General features: G+C 45.3%; 4 protein-coding genes across 5 annotated transcripts in view; 3 read left to right on the top strand and 1 right to left on the bottom strand.

Annotated features, from left to right (window-relative positions):
• LOC147322323 (uncharacterized) overlaps window positions 1–15,076 on the top strand; it is a 333,216-nt gene that overhangs the window by 152,139 nt on the left and 166,001 nt on the right. The gene's annotated exons all lie outside the window — the stretch shown is intronic.
• The window catches only part of LOC147322329 (uncharacterized), a 39,600-nt gene that overhangs the window by 290 nt on the left and 24,234 nt on the right, over window positions 1–15,076 (top strand). The window contains exons 2-4 of one of the 2 annotated variants that reach the window (XM_086306852.1): window positions 4,087–4,192; window positions 5,775–6,707; window positions 7,033–7,303. In XM_086306852.1, the coding sequence (XP_086162978.1) occupies window positions 4,175–4,192; window positions 5,775–6,707; window positions 7,033–7,303 (1,222 nt within the window). In that variant the 5' untranslated portion in view covers window positions 4,087–4,174. Of the gene's footprint in view, window positions 1–4,086; window positions 4,193–5,774; window positions 6,708–7,032; window positions 7,749–15,076 lie in introns of those variants that run through there. The other variant, XM_086306851.1, reaches the window with a different exon arrangement.
• LOC147322330 (uncharacterized) overlaps window positions 1–15,076 on the top strand; it is an 86,439-nt gene that overhangs the window by 70,323 nt on the left and 1,040 nt on the right. The window lies entirely within an intron of this gene.
• Window positions 10,817–12,924, bottom strand: LOC147322331 (uncharacterized). Its single transcript, XM_086306913.1, has 4 exons — window positions 12,422–12,924; window positions 12,029–12,280; window positions 11,371–11,460; window positions 10,817–11,199 (listed from the first exon to the last, which is right to left on the bottom strand). Exons 1-4 carry the CDS (start codon window positions 12,549–12,551, stop codon window positions 10,940–10,942), a joined length of 732 nt encoding a protein of 243 aa, XP_086163039.1. The 5' UTR covers window positions 12,552–12,924; the 3' UTR covers window positions 10,817–10,939.

Here is a 15,076-nt window from a genome sequence, read left to right as displayed (position 1 = left end):
CTTACACTGTGCGATTTTTGGCCCATTTTGAGCCGATTTTTGAGTCGTGCGACCGTTTTGGCGATCGGCCCGATTTTGGCCTTCGTCGTGCATCGCGTAGTATACGTGGGCTAATGCTGGGCAGACACTGCGATTTTTTTCAGTCGCGCGATTCAGCTCCTACTCAAACTGTACGTTGACTCGCAGGGGTTAGAAGTTCATAGGTCACGGTGCAGGGTCTCACACTATACGGCCCGATGCTCTGATGCGACCTGAGTGCTCACACTGTGCGTCCATAAAATGAAGGTTATAACAGAAATCCTGTCGCTCGCTCCCCCTCTCTGTCTTTCACTCACACAGACACACCACCACCACCATCAACTTTGCTAAATTGCTAATAAGATAAGATAAGATAACCTTTATTAGTCCCACACGTGGGAAATTTGTTTTGTCACAGCAGGAAGTGGACAGTGCAAAAGTTATGACGCAAAAATTAGAATACAATAAGAATAAATACAGTACACAGCTGTACAGAATAGAATAAAATAATATACTATATACAGTAGAATAAAATAGAATAAAAATATACAATAAGATAAAAATAGAATACGAATGCTATATACAACTGAGTAAAAATACAACGATGCCAGAAAAGATTATTGCACTTAGTGTTATTGCACATGTGTGGATGTGTGTGTTTGTTCAGTTAAAGTCTTTGTTGTGGAGTCTGACAGCAGTGGGGAGGAAAGACCTGCGAAATCTCTCCGTCCCACACCGTGGGTGCCGCAGTCTCCCACTGAAGGAGCTGCTCAGTGCTGTCACAGTCTGCTGCATGGGGTGGGAGATGTTGTCCAACAGGGATGACAGCTTAGCCGCCGTTCTCCTGTCACTCACCACCTCCACTGGGTCCAGAGGGCATCCTAGGACAGAGCTGGCCCTTCGGATCACCCTGTTCAGTCTCTTCCTGTCCCCAGCAGAGATGCTGCCGCCCCAGCAGACCACACCATAAAAGATAGCAGAAGCCACCACAGAGTCATAGAAGGTCTTCAGGAGTGGGCCCTCCACCCCAAACGACCTGAGTCTCCGCAGCAGGTACAGCCTGCTCTGCCCTTTACTGTAGAGGGCGTCTGAGTTATGAGTCCAGTCCAGTCTGTTGTTCAGATGAACACCAAGGTACCTGTAGCTGTCCACAGCCTCAATGTCCATACCCTGGATGTTCAGTGGTTGCAGTGGAGAATGCTTGTGCCTGCGGAAGTCTACCACCAGCTCCTTGGTTTTACTGGCGTTGATCTGGAGGTAGTTCAGCTGGCACCAGTCCACAAAGTCTTGAGTCAGACCTCTGTACTCCTTGTCGTCCCCATCAGTGATGAGGCCGACTATTGCAGAGTCATCAGAGAACTTCTGCAGGAAGCACTGGGTGGAATTGTGGGAGAAGTCTGCAGTGTAGATGGTGAAGAGGAACGGAGCCAGAACCGTTCCCTGTGGGGCCCCCGTACTGCAGACGACCCTGTCCGACACACAGCCCTGAGTCCTCACATACTGTGGTCGGTCGGTGAGGTAGTCCAAAATCCAGGTAGTGAGGTGATGGTCCACTCCAGAGTTCTCCAGCTTGTCCTTCAGAACCGAGGGAAGAATAGTGTTGAAGGCACTGGAGAAATCAAAGAACATGATTCTCACAGTGCTTCCAGCGGTCTCCAGGTGAGCGAGGGAACGATGTAGGAGGTGAATGACGGCATCATCCGCTCCAATGCCAGGCTGGTAGGCAAACTGAAGTGGGTCCAGTGATGAGCTTATTAGGCGCCGAAGCTGAGCCAGGACCAACCGCTCCAGGGTCTTTATCAGGTGGGATGTCAGAGCCACCGGCCTGTAGCTGTTGAGGTCCTTGGGGCGTGAAGTCTTGAAAAACATTGATCAGGCAGCTGTGATTGAGCAGCAGTGTAGATCCAACTATTTTCACGGTTGTTGTGGTCGTGATAATTTTGTGAGGCCACATCAAAAAGGCTCGAATGAGCTTTCCAAAGTTCTACAAGTTGTGCCCCCATCGCTTGTGTCCAGATCACACGCTGTGCTGCGCCGTCTTTTTCGCTGACATTTGTGTTTGCGCGTGCGCAGTGTGACAAACTGCGGTGACACCCTGGTCAGTTCTTCTTTCATTGACTGAAGGGTACCAACAATTTTGTCCACGTCTACGGCGCTACTCCCTCGGACCGAGAAACTCCTCTCTCTTGGGCCTGGGTGACGGTATTGCTCTTGAGCTCATGTAGAGCACACTGTCCTTGCTAGAGACAGATGAAGGCGGATTCCTCTTCACTCAAGTCTTCCTCCGACAGCTGGCTTTACCAATTCACTGTTGCTGGCTGCAAAGGGTTACTACTCACTTGCAGGAGCGGCCGCAACCACCGGCAATAAGGAAATGCTGCTCTTTAGAGAGGACTCATGCTCAGGGAGACGTTTTCTGGTCCACCCTCTCTCCCAGAAGAGCCCCGGGAACGCTTGTGTCATCTTTGCATACCTCCACAATTACATATTGTTTAGTCTTTAAAAAAAAATTGAGGTTTTCCGTGTACCACCAGAGAGAGACTAAGTACTACTAGTGGTATGTGTACCACAGTTTGAGAACCACTGTTCTAAACCATGCTGTGAAACTCCTGGGGACCACCCCTTAAGGGTGAGATTAAAAGTATATGTGTATGACTGAGGGGCTGCCCCTCAGATCTGCTCTGGGAGAAACATAAGAATGTAGAAGAGGTGAAGGGATTGTGTTTTTAAAAAAACAAAACAAACAAATACGTTCGATAAAGTGCTTTCGGTTTGGTATGCATATGTATCGAACAATACAAAATCTTTTATTTGTTTTATCAACTTTTCTTTTAACGATGCTGTCTGTGTTGAGCGCTCAGTAGATCTGTGTTCGACTACCCCGCCTAGGCTGCACTGTCGAGTGCAGATCCACTGAGCCCAGCGCAAGCTAGCAAGACAGAAGCCAAGCTCGTTGCAATATGGCAACTGCCTCAACGCTACCCGAAATTGAACCTCCCCCACCTTCATTCAGATCTGGCGTTTGAAACTATCGTGATGTTCATGTGAAGCATGACCCTGATGGTAAGCGCATCATGGACAAAAGTGAAACAGTATGTCCGATGTGCCACGCAATGCTCAATTGGTGGGAACTAGTGCGTTATCGCAGTTAGCTCGTTAACATGTTGATGCCGTCCAGCCCCACACACGGGGCGATCCATGGTAACTCGTTAAGGGAGATTTGCAGCGTTATGGCGTTAACGTCATTTTAACGAGTTTAACGCTGACAGCACTAGTGGGAACACAACGAATATGACTCCACATTTATGCCGACATCATCCTAGTGCAAAGACAAGTGGAAGCAGACAAAAACAACAAGCACGCATGCTACAAACTTCACCCGAGTCATTTAGGCAGCCGTTAGCACATGATTCTCCTTATGGGGACCTGATATGTTTAATATGCTGCTGAGAGTATAGCCCAGAAGAAGCGTATAGAATAGCTTTTATTTTGGAAAGAGCCATTTCTCTGTAATAAACTCTCTTTTCCAAAGATGAGTGATTCCTCAATCAGATTTATTTATTTATTTATTTTTGTTGTTTCAACATTAAATTTAAAAACTGTACTTTTGAGTTAAAATATATATTTATAATGTTAATAAATGACTAATTAAAAAGGCATGAACTTTTTTTTTTTTTTTGTATCAAAAAAATATCGAACCGTGACACCAAAGTATCGAACAGAACTGAACTGTGAATTTTGTGTATCGTTGCACCCCTAGTTGGAGGTAAAAGTGCTATAATGAAAAACATTTCAAGAAAATGTAAAATAAATGTATTCCAGGATAAAACACAGCTGTCTTTGTCTTAACGCTGCAAATCGGTGTGTCGGCCCACTGGGCATTTGATTCTAATAACAGGCCTCAGTCTCTCCTGCTACTGGTCTGCCATACTGCTAAATTTGGTATCCGTGCTCAAACCTTTTGTGTCTGTTTGCACACCTCGGGAAGCAAAAATTTGTTGAACATATGAGACACTTTGACTCTTCAGTGCAGTGTGGAGCCTAACAAAGATCTGTTTTGTGTCCCAGCTGATCAGCAGGAGGAGAAGAGTCTGACGGAGCAGCAGAGGAACATTTTCAGCTACTTGGACTCAGCTCAGCCACTACAGAGGAAACAATGAGCTCAACACAGAAGGTGACAGACAGAGCAGGGCGATATGACCAAAAATATTTATCACGTTATACATTTGAAAATTTGCGATAACAATATAGCTGACGATAAAATTGACACTAGACAAAATACTTTACAACTCCACGACTTTATCAGTGCAAAAAAACCCCATCAATGTATTTTCACTTAAACAAGCAGCTGTTTTTTATGTGCATTAAAGTTTATATAAAAATTTAACAGTGCAAATACAAATGCCTTGGAGCAAATGTCGGCCAATTTCCTCTGGAAAATCCTTTTGGTTAAACTGTCAGCAAGCAATTTGCATTTGCACTGTTAAATTTTTATATAACTTAAATGCACATAAAAAAACAGCTGCTTGTTTAAGTGAAAATATATTGATGGGTGTTTTGCACTAATAAAGTTGTGGAGTTGTAAAGTATTTTGTCTCGCGTCAATTACATCGTCAGTTATATTGTTATCACAAATTTTCAAATGTATATCGTGATAAATATTTTTGGTCATATCGCCCTGCTCTACTTTCATGTGTTACTGTTTAGGCTTAAATTGGTTTGATGTTTGGTGCGTTTTCCTTAATGTAAAAACAACCCTTAGGTTACAATCAGACATTTTTCTTGCATTTGATTTGATAAATGATGATCTTTTGATTGATAAACTAAAATGTTATGGATTTTCACCAGCTGCTTTGTGCTGGATGAATAGTTATTTGGACAGAAGATAGCAGAAGGTTTATTGTAATGGTTATTTCTCAGTTATGAACTGCGGTTTACCCCAAGGCAGCTGCCTCGCTCCACTTCTCTATTCAGTTTTCACTGACGAGCTGCAACATGTCTTGGGTTAATCTTGGGTATGCCAATGATTCTACCTTGTTTTATTCAGCCAGTGACAATTCTGAATTGATCAGCGTGTCACAACAAAATTTGCTGAATGTGTTGGACTGGATAAGTAAAAACAACATGATTTTAAATGTATTTAAATCCAAATCTATGTTAATTAGAAGCAGATTAGTCAACAGCCCACAACTGAGTCTTTCCATAGCCAGTGTTAGAACACGTCACCCAGATGAAACTACTCGGCGTTACCATAAATCACCACCTTTCATGGTCTCAGCACATCGATTGTTTTTAAGAAAATGGGACAAGGCATAGCTATGGCTATGAAATGCTCTTTCTGTATCACTTCTTCAATTATGAAAGATGTCATTAATGCACTAGTAATGTCTCATCTGAAGTATTGTTCAATCATTTTGTCAGCAGCTAATAAGACAAACATAGGATTTATTATCACTGAATGGTTATGTATAAATCTAGAAAAAGTAAGTGTGTGTGTGTGTGTGTGTGTGTGTGTGTACAATCAGGCGGGATGGGCATGATTTTAGTGTTTGAACAGTCATGAATTATTTTTAACAGCAGGTTGGATGTAATGTGTTAGAACTACCGGCAGGTGGGGATAAGAGACCTTTAAGGTGTTTGGTGCCACACTCCACCTTCAGGTTTAAAACTAGTGTTAATGGAGGGAGTTTGAAGGTTGAGTTTGTTCCACGACTGCATTTCACTCACTGCCTCTGTTTGTATCTCTGTCACTGCAGGACCAACATGGAGCGAGAAGTCAGCGCTCTCAGGAGGCCGACAAACCTCAACCGAGAAAGAGAGAGAAAAAACACACCTGTGACGAGTGTGGGAAGGAGTTTACTGTGAAGGCTAAACTAAAACAGCATCAGGTCATCCACACTGGAGAGAGACCGTTCAGCTGCGACTTGTGTGGAAAGTCTTTTTCCTTGAAGAGTTCCCTAAAACAACACCAACTCATCCACAGTGGAGTTAAAGCGTACAGCTGTGACTTGTGTGGAAAGTCTTTTTCCTGGAAGGTTGCTCTAAAAAACCACCAACTCATCCACAGTGGAGTTAAAGCGTACAGCTGTGATCAGTGTGGCAGAGCTTTTACTCAAAGTAGCAGCTTACAGAGGCATCTACTTACCCACTCTGGAATTAAGGCATACAGCTGTGACGAGTGTGGGATGGAGTTTACTGTGAAGGCTAAACTAAAACAGCATCAGGTCATTCACACTGGAGAGAGACCGTTCATCTGTGACTTGTGTGGAAAGTCTTTTTCCTGGAAGGTTGCTCTAAAAAACCACCAACTCATCCACAGTGGAGTTAAAGCGTACAGCTGTGATCAGTGTGGCAGAGCTTTTACTCAAAGTATCAGCTTACAGAGGCATCTAGTTACCCACTCTGGAATTAAGGCATACAGCTGTGACATCTGTGGAAAAACTTTCAGCCGGAGAGGGAGCCGAAATACACACCTACGCATTCACACCAGACATGATGTGTACTGCTGTGAACAGTGTGGCAAAGAGTTTACAACAGACGCACAGTTAAAACAACACATGTTTACCCACACTGAGGGACGACCTTATAAATGTGACCTGTGTGAGAAGACTTTTAAAGCTCCACGTTACCTGAGAGAACACCAACAGATCCACACCAGAAAGAGACTCTACAAGTGCAGTTACTGTGAGGTATGTATTTATATTGTTATCTTGTCATTTTAGCCTGACTGTTTGGAACAACTCTGCTCATTAAACTGTGTTAGCATGTTAGCAATTCTATTGCATGGAAAAGCAGCTCTGAGTGATTATTCAGATTTTCATGTCAGTTATGATTTTAGTATTACTGTAGTATTATGGTGGTAGTATTGTAGTTATTGCAGCCCAGTAAACTGAGTGTGTTAACTGAAACAGTCAAATGTAATTGGACGTCTGCAGAGATGCTCTTTATTTCAGGCGACGTTCAGGATAAAAGTGTTGAAGGACTGACTTACACTGTCTTTGTGTCTGTGTTTAGAAGCAGAGTGACACAGATGGATCCAGTTCTCAACCCTGTCATCACTGTGGTGGTGGGAAAGAGTTTCATTGTGGCCTCTGTGGAAAAACTTTCAGTCGGCAAGCCACCCTTAAAACACATCAACGTAGACACACTGGAGACAAACTGAAATACTGCAAAGAATGTGGGAGAAGCTTCACCACATCACATCACTTAAAACAACACGAACTGATTCACAGTGGGGTTAAAAAGCACCTCTGTGATCAGTGTGGGTCATCCTTCACCACTGCAGGTGAGCTTAATAGACACAAACGAGTCCACACAGGAGAGAAACCATACAAGTGCAGACACTGTGACAAAAGCTTCTCAGATTCATGTAGTCGTAACAAGCATGAACGTACACACATGGAAGGAAACTACAGCTGTGACCAGTGTGACAAGAGCTTCAGGAATCTCAGTTCATACTCCAAACACAAACGATCCCACGTTACTAATAAACTGTTTCACTGTTACCAATGTGCCCAAACATTCACCTCATTGTCTGCTCTGTGCAAACATCAGCGTGATCACTCAGGGCTGAAATCACTCTCATCACTGGATCACAGTGAACCTGAAGAGACAGAAAGATCCTCTGGTTTCAGTGTCAGACTCAAAAAGCTTGAGATCAGGCTCCACAGAGTTCAGATAGAATCATTTGAACTTGTGTTGAACTGAACTGGTTGCTGGGCTGAACTTCTACATAATACAGATTTACATGGGATCTTATTTTCTGTCGTTTTACTGAGTCAGTTTTGTCCTTTTTTCTCTGTCCTGCTTTTGCTCGTCTGTAAATAATTGAAACTCAGTCAAATAGTTCATTGTTCTCCAGCAAAACGTTTTGGAAACTCATGTTTAGGACTGTTACGGTGTGTTCACACCGAACGCGATGGACGCGAATAAAACGCCCCAAACGCCCCTAATTTGACGCGTGTACATTCGCGTCTCAACGCGTGTCCAAGAAAAATCCATCGCGCGTCAAAATATGATATTTTGACGCGCGTGAACCGGAAATGTGGGAGGAATGTGGGAGGGAGTTGTGCCAGACCTGGTTTTGCAAGATGGCAGCTATCGAGCTAGCGCTTGAAGAGAGAGTCTCCCTTCTCTATGTACTGTGGAGAGCAGAGCAGCAGCGTAAAAGACGTCCTCGCCGTACCTGGGTCCATCAAGTCCTCCAGGCGCGTGAGCAGTTTGGTGAGTTTCACCATTTGCTCCAGGAGCTGCGCCTGGATGACGGCAGATTCCAGCGATATCATCGTCTGTCACCCGGCCAGTTTGAGGACCTGCTTTCCCGCGTCGGTCCCAGAATCGCCCGCCTAGACACCAATTACAGGCGCTCAATCCCACCTGCAGAGCGCCTGTCCGTCTGCCTGAGGTTAGTAAAAGTGGTCAATACGGTAGTCCTTTATTGATAGCTGTGCTAATATATGCTAAACCATCCATTTATACACTGCTAACATGGATGTGCTATGCTAACAGTGAATGCTGTCGGCGTTTACTGATGGCATAGCACATCCATGTTAGCAGTGTATCGTGTATACACTGCTAACATGGATGTGCTATAACAGTGAATGCTGTCGGCGTGTATAAACTATCGTTTATACACTGCTAACATGGATGTGCTATGCTAACAGTGAATGCTGTCGGCGTTTACTGATGGCATAGCACATCCATGTTAGCAGTGTATCGTTTATACACTGCTAACATGGATGTGCTATGCTAACAGTGAATGCTCTCGGTGTTTACCGATAGCAAACTGGTACTGTTTATAATATTTCTAGTGATACTCAGATGGTCTCATCAAGTCCCGATTTAATTCGATTTATGCTGTTATCAGTGGTTGAATGATAACATGGCTGTGGTGTCATAGGTATGCTCTCAGTGTTTGCTGATATCAAACTGGTATTAGGACCACTGTGGGTTAATCTTTGTAGTGATACACACTCCTTTTGTTTATTTATACCTGGTTTAATTTCTGGGATAGTTGAATATTTGTATATAATCACTGCAGACTGTTTTAGATTATATCAAATATATATCATGTAATTATCCTTATAATTACAAAATGTTTTATGTAAGATTTATGTTTTGGAATTTGTAATTTTGGAATTTCAATAATGTATTTTGTAACTGCAGTACACATAATACACATTTTAAACAATTTTGTCCAGGTTCCTTGCCACCGGGGACTCCTTCAGGACCATCGCGTTCAGTTTTCGAGTCGGTGTGTCCACGGTGAGCCAGATCATCCCCCAGGTAGCGACGGCCATCTGGGACTGTCTAGTGGACGATTTCATGGCTGTGCCTTCAACTGAAGACTGGCGGTCCATCGCAGAGGGATTCCAGGAGCGCTGGAACTTCCCCCTCTGTTGTGGAGCTCTGGATGGGAAGCACGTCCAGACGAAGGCACCCCCCAACTCAGGATCCATGTTCCACAACTACAAGGGAACTTTCTCCATTGTTCTCCTTGCGGTTGTGGATGCAGAGCATCGCTTCCGTGTCATTGATGTTGGGGGGTACGGGAGGACCAGCGACGGTGGTATTCTGGCCAACTCCACCTTTGGTCAGGCTCTTCGGGCTGGGACTCTCCATCTGCCTCCTGACCAGCCTCTACCTGGTGGAGAACACCGTGGAGCCCAGCCCCATGTCTTTGTGGCTGATGAAGCGTTCCCGCTGCGGCGTGAGCTCATGAGACCTTTCCCTGGACGCCTCCTCCCTTTAGAGAAGAGGATCTTTAACTATCGCCTTTCCAGGGCCAGGATGATAGTGGAGAGTGCCTTCGGTATCCTCTCCTCACAGTGGAGGTTGTATCGGCGTGCCATGGAGCTCCGTCCTGAAATTGCGGAGAAGTGTGTGAAGGCAACGTGTGTTCTCCACAATTTTCTGCGCTGTGTGGACGAGAGAGGGGCACCTGCTGTGAGGGGTGTGGCACCTGCTGTGGTGGAGCCGTTGCAAGGCCTGGGTCGTGTAGCAGCAAACAACTCCTCCAGAGAGGCTGTCCTGGTGAGGGAGAAGTTCATGGCCCACTTCTCGGCAGAGGGAGCTGTGTCTTGGCAACCAAAGGAGTAGCCTGTTTGAAGTCTGAGTGACTTCCCCACAACGGCTCTTTTAAGAGCCACCCACAAACCTCTAAAGAGTGTTCCTGTCTTTTTAAAATTTTCTTAATAAATGGATCTCTACTCCAAAATAACCTAACCTCTCTTTATTCTCTTAAGTAACTTGTCTTCACTATGTTCCTATAACCAGTGTGATGCAAAAGTTTGAGCAACCTTATTAATAGTCATTATTTTCCTGTATGAATCGGTTACAGTAAAAAATGTCAATTACATATATCATATAGGAGACACACACATTGATATACACTACATATTTATGTTATTTCTCTTTTTATGTGTTGCCAATATATGCACCTGCTTTATTTAGTGTAAAGTTATTGCACACTTTCTGTAAATCCAGTGAACTGCATTTCACTTCTCAAATATCACTGTGTGTGTCTCCTATATGATGTATTTAACTGACAATTTAAATTGTGACAAATAACGATTTGTACAGGACAATGATGGCTATTAACAAGGTTGCCCAAACTTTTGCATCCCACTGTATCAGTATATTTTGTCATTAGTATAATATGAAATAAATTCTACTTGTGTCAAGTCGGGTGCCAATATTTGCTGTGTAGTAGAACAGAGACATTTGTCATTATAAATGTTTATTTGATAAAATATATAAATTCAGTAATAAAAAGATTCAACATAAATATATGAAATTTAACTATTTACAGAGAGAAAGGAATAAAAAGGACCCAGCTTGGAGTGGAAGAGCCTCAGGGGAGAAGGAGGAGAAGAATAAGAACATTGTTTCTGCCCTGGAGAGCTGCTGCCTCATCAGAAAACTACTGATCATTAGGGTCCAATGTTTCCAAATTTAGCACAGCTGTGCTGTTGTCAAAAACTAATTTATGAATTTGGAATTTCACGAATTCTCGTGTCTGAGGCGGCATGCTCTCCAGAGCAGGAACAAGGCCGAGGAGGAAATACTCTGTTGCAGACGGGCGTGGCCTCTTTAGGGACTCCAGGATAGCCAGCTCCACCGCCGATGGACCATCCTGGGACCCTTCCCTCGACCGCCTTCGAGCTCTCCTCCTCTGTGGGCCTGTAAAAAACAGAACAAAACACCACAAAGAAATGAGAAGGCTGCTACTAGATTGTCATTTTCAAAATTGAAAAAAACCAGGATATGAACAGATTGGTTGTAGATATTTAGTAAAGGTGATCACAAGGGAATCCAAGCAAGTAAAAAGCTATCAGTGCTTGATGTTCATACCTGTGGGTGCAGCAGCAGGAGTGGAGGGACCAGGGACTGGGGAGTCAGGAGAAGCAACAGGGGAGGACTCTGCTGCATGATAACTTGACTCTATCAAGACAATATTAAATGTTAACAGGTTGAAGACAATAGTCATAGAGAATATTATATTATTATATACTTATTATTATATACAGTGGTCTCCCATTTATTGCAGCACATGAACAGTAGTCACAGTTCTCACAAGTTGATTCTCAAAGTGCAAACCTTTGTCGATTTTAAAACGTAAAAGTATTATGCCGCGCTTTTTCTCCGTCTGCGGCGCCACTTTTGTGCGCCTTTTTTGCTCCCGGTGCAGGTGTCTATTTCCGAATGAGGGTCATAGTTATGAGTGTTTTTGTGCTGTTTTTTTCTATTTGAAGTGATGGTTATCAAAACCAAACATGATAAGTTTGGCAAGCGCAGGAGACACGACACGGAGGAGATTTGTCATTTGGGCTGCAGAATGCAATGCGCATCGTTGAAAGCTGTACGGTGCAATAAAAAAAATCAGCGAAAAGGCGAGGCAGTGACGGATGAACAGCGGGACTACTTTATACTGTTTATTAATAAACAAAATATATTCCTGTATGACAACACGCATAAATTAACTGCCTACATTAATTAATTGTAAACATACCTTCTGACTGACACTCCCCTGCTGCCTCTTCGGGCTGTCCCTGGTCCTCGGGGGAGAAGTTCTCCACGGTCCGCACCATATTACCGCTGGTCTCCCGCGGGGTGAGGAAGGGGTCCAGAAACCCCATGACCGCGAAGAACTTCCATCTCCTCCCCGATCCTGCTGCAGACCCACTCCTCTTCTCCTTCTCTGACCTCTTCTCCTTATTATAGGTGTCCCTGAGGCTCTTCCACTTTCTCCTGCAGATGTCCTCTGAATAAACGCATTATCTGGTTAGCGGAAAGGTATTTGTACAACAGTGGGAAAATCGCGGGACAGTAGGCGCGCTTGCTAGCTTTTGCACGGCTTCATCGGGTCAGTCTGAAAATTAAAAAGAAGAAGGAATGAACTTACCAGGTTGCCCGATCTCCTCACTTATGTGTCTCCAAGCTAGGTCCTTTTTATTCCTGTCTCGGTAGAAATAGGAGCTGGCATCATATAGCTCGGGGTGGTTAGCCACGGCGCTGATCAGCTTTTCCTCCATACTGAATGAAGAATGAAGGGCTTTGGCTGGATCTGCCCCTTTGACCTAGGTCAGAGCCACGTCACCAGGCTCCTGATTGGTTGTCGCGGCGCGATTTGACGCTGGAGTTCAGATTTTTCCAACTCGAGCGGTAGACGCGAAACGCGCGTATGCACAAAGTGCAACACAAAAACTCACGCGCGTGGTTTTATTCGCGCGTCAAACGCGCCAGACGCGCTACACTGACGCGCGTTTCACGCGTTTTGGCGTTTTCGCGACGCAAATCTGCTTCCGAATTTTCGCGGGACCCGCAATCGCGCGTCATCGCGCCTTTCCATTGACTTTACATGTAAACCTGACGCTCTATTCGCGTCCATCGCGTTCGGTGTGAACACACCGTTAGGAGGTGGTCAGAGGAGGCAATAGCGGAACTACAGGGCTGTTTCGAGGTGACCGACTGGGAAACACTCTGTGAGCCTCACGCCGAGGACATCAATGGGCTTACTGAGTGTATCACAGGCTACATAACTTTCTGCACCGACTCCATTGTTCCAGCTCAGACTGTTCATTGTTACCCAAATAACAAGCCGTGGGTGACTAAGGACATCAAAGCCCTCCTCAACAACAAGAAGAGGGCTTTCAGAGGGGGCAACAAAGAGGAGGTGAGGAAGATCCAGGTGTTACTAAAGGACAAGATCAGAGAGGCTAAGGACAATTACAGGAGGAAGCTGGAGTGGAAACTCCAGCAGAACAGCATGAGAGAGGTGTGGAGGGGCATGAAGACCATCACTGGATTCAGGCCAACCAACAGCAGGGGAGCTGAGGGAGGTGAGAATAGAGCCGACGAGTTGAATCTGTTTTTCAATAGATTCGACACCACAGTGTCTGCTCCCACCCCCACAACCTCACCTGCAGTCAGCCTGGAATCCAGAGCCACACCACTGTGCCAGCCTCTCTTCACATGTTGCCTCCTGTGAGATTCCTGACACCCCTCCCCCACCCATCACCTTCACTCAATACCAGGTTGAGATGCAAATGAGGAGACTTCACTCAGGCAAGTCTGCTGGACCAGACGGAGTGAGTCCCCTTGTCCTCAAGACCTGTGCCCCCCAGCTGTGTGGAGTCTTTCATAAACTGTTTATGCTGAGTCTGAGTCTGCAGAGGGTCCCGGTGATGTGGAAGACATCATGCCTCGTCCCTGTACCTAAGACACCTCGTCCCAGTGGCCCCCAGGATTACAGGCCCGTGGCACTGACCTCCCACATCATGAAGACCCTGGAAAGGCTCATCCTGGACCAGCTGCGACCCATAGTAAGACCACATCTGGATCCCCTTCAGTTCGCTTATCAGCCTCGTCTCGGAACAGAGGACGCCATCATCTACCTGCTCAATCGTGTCTACACCCATCTGGACCAGCCGGCGAGCACTGTGAGGGTCATGTTTTTTGACTTTTCCAGTGCTTTCAACACCATCAAGCCGACCCTCCTGGGTGATAAGTTAGCAGCGATGCAGGTGGATGCTTCTCTGGTGTCCTGGATTGTTGATTACCTGACAGGAAGACCACAATATGTACGTCTCCCACAGTGTGTGTCTGACAAGGTGATTAGCAACACAGGGGCACCACAAGGGACTGTCCTCTCCCCCTTCCTCTTCACCCTCTACACCACAGACTTCAGCCACTGCACAGAGACCTGCCATCTTCAGAAGTTTTCTGATGACTCTGCGGTGGTTGGATGCATCAGCAGGGATGATGAGACAGAGTATCGGGCTGTGGTCGACTCCTTTGTCACGTGGTGTGAGCAGAATCATCTGCAGCTCAACGTGGCAAAGACCAAGGAACTGATCGTGGACTTCAGGAAGACCAGGAAACACTTGACCCCTGTTTCAATCCAGGGGGTCAGTGTTGACATTGTGGAGGACTATAAATACCTTGGAGTACACATTGACAATAAACTGGACTGGGCTAAAAACACCACAGCACTTTACAGGAAGGGCCAGAGTCGTCTCTATTTTTTGAGGCGACTGAGGTCCTTCAACATCTGCCAGAAAATGCTCAGGATTTTCTATGAGTCTGTTGTGGCCAGTGCGGTCCTCTATGCTGTTGCATGCTGGGGGAGCAGGCTGAGGGTCGCAGATGCCAACAGACTTAATAAACTAATCCGTAAGGCCAGCAATGTTGTGGGGATGGAGCTGGACTCCCTCAAGGTGGTGTCGGAGAGGCGGATGCTGTCCATGATAAAGACAATGTTGGATAACACCTCCCATCCACTCCATGACATGCTGGTCAGTCACAGGAGCTCGTTCAGTGAGAGACTGAGATTACCGAAAAGCACCACTGAACGACACAGGAAATCTTTCCTGCCTGTGGCCATCTCCCTGTACAACGCATCCACTTAACACACTGTTTGCTGCTACAACTACACATGTTTCTTTTCCAGCTATTTATTTATAAGTGACTTATGTATGTATGTATATATATGTATATATTGTACTATTCTTAGTTAGCGTATTGTCTGTCTTGTCTTAATGTTGGTTTAAAATGGAGC

This window comes from Aulonocara sp. 'chitande type north' Nkhata Bay, linkage group LG9 (assembly GCF_057382095.1).
Source record: "Aulonocara sp. 'chitande type north' Nkhata Bay isolate Kocher_YH1m ecotype deep benthic linkage group LG9, A_spYH_male_GT1.1, whole genome shotgun sequence".
Classification (NCBI taxonomy): domain Eukaryota; kingdom Metazoa; phylum Chordata; class Actinopteri; order Cichliformes; family Cichlidae; genus Aulonocara; species Aulonocara sp. 'chitande type north' Nkhata Bay.
The sequence above is the reverse complement of the archived record's forward strand: the minus strand, read 5'-3'. Positions and strand labels throughout refer to the sequence as shown.

Coding starts and splice junctions, on each gene's coding strand:
- LOC147322331 (XM_086306913.1), bottom strand. CDS start 12,551: ATGGAGGAAAAGCTGATCAGCGCCGTGGCTAACCACCCCGAGCTATAT. Junction 11,461..12,028: donor AGGGGAGTGTCAGTCAGAAG/GTATGTTTACAA, acceptor TTGTCTTGATAG/AGTCAAGTTATCATGCAGCA. Junction 11,200..11,370: donor TCCTGCTGCTGCACCCACAG/GTATGAACATCA, acceptor TGTTTTTTACAG/GCCCACAGAGGAGGAGAGCT.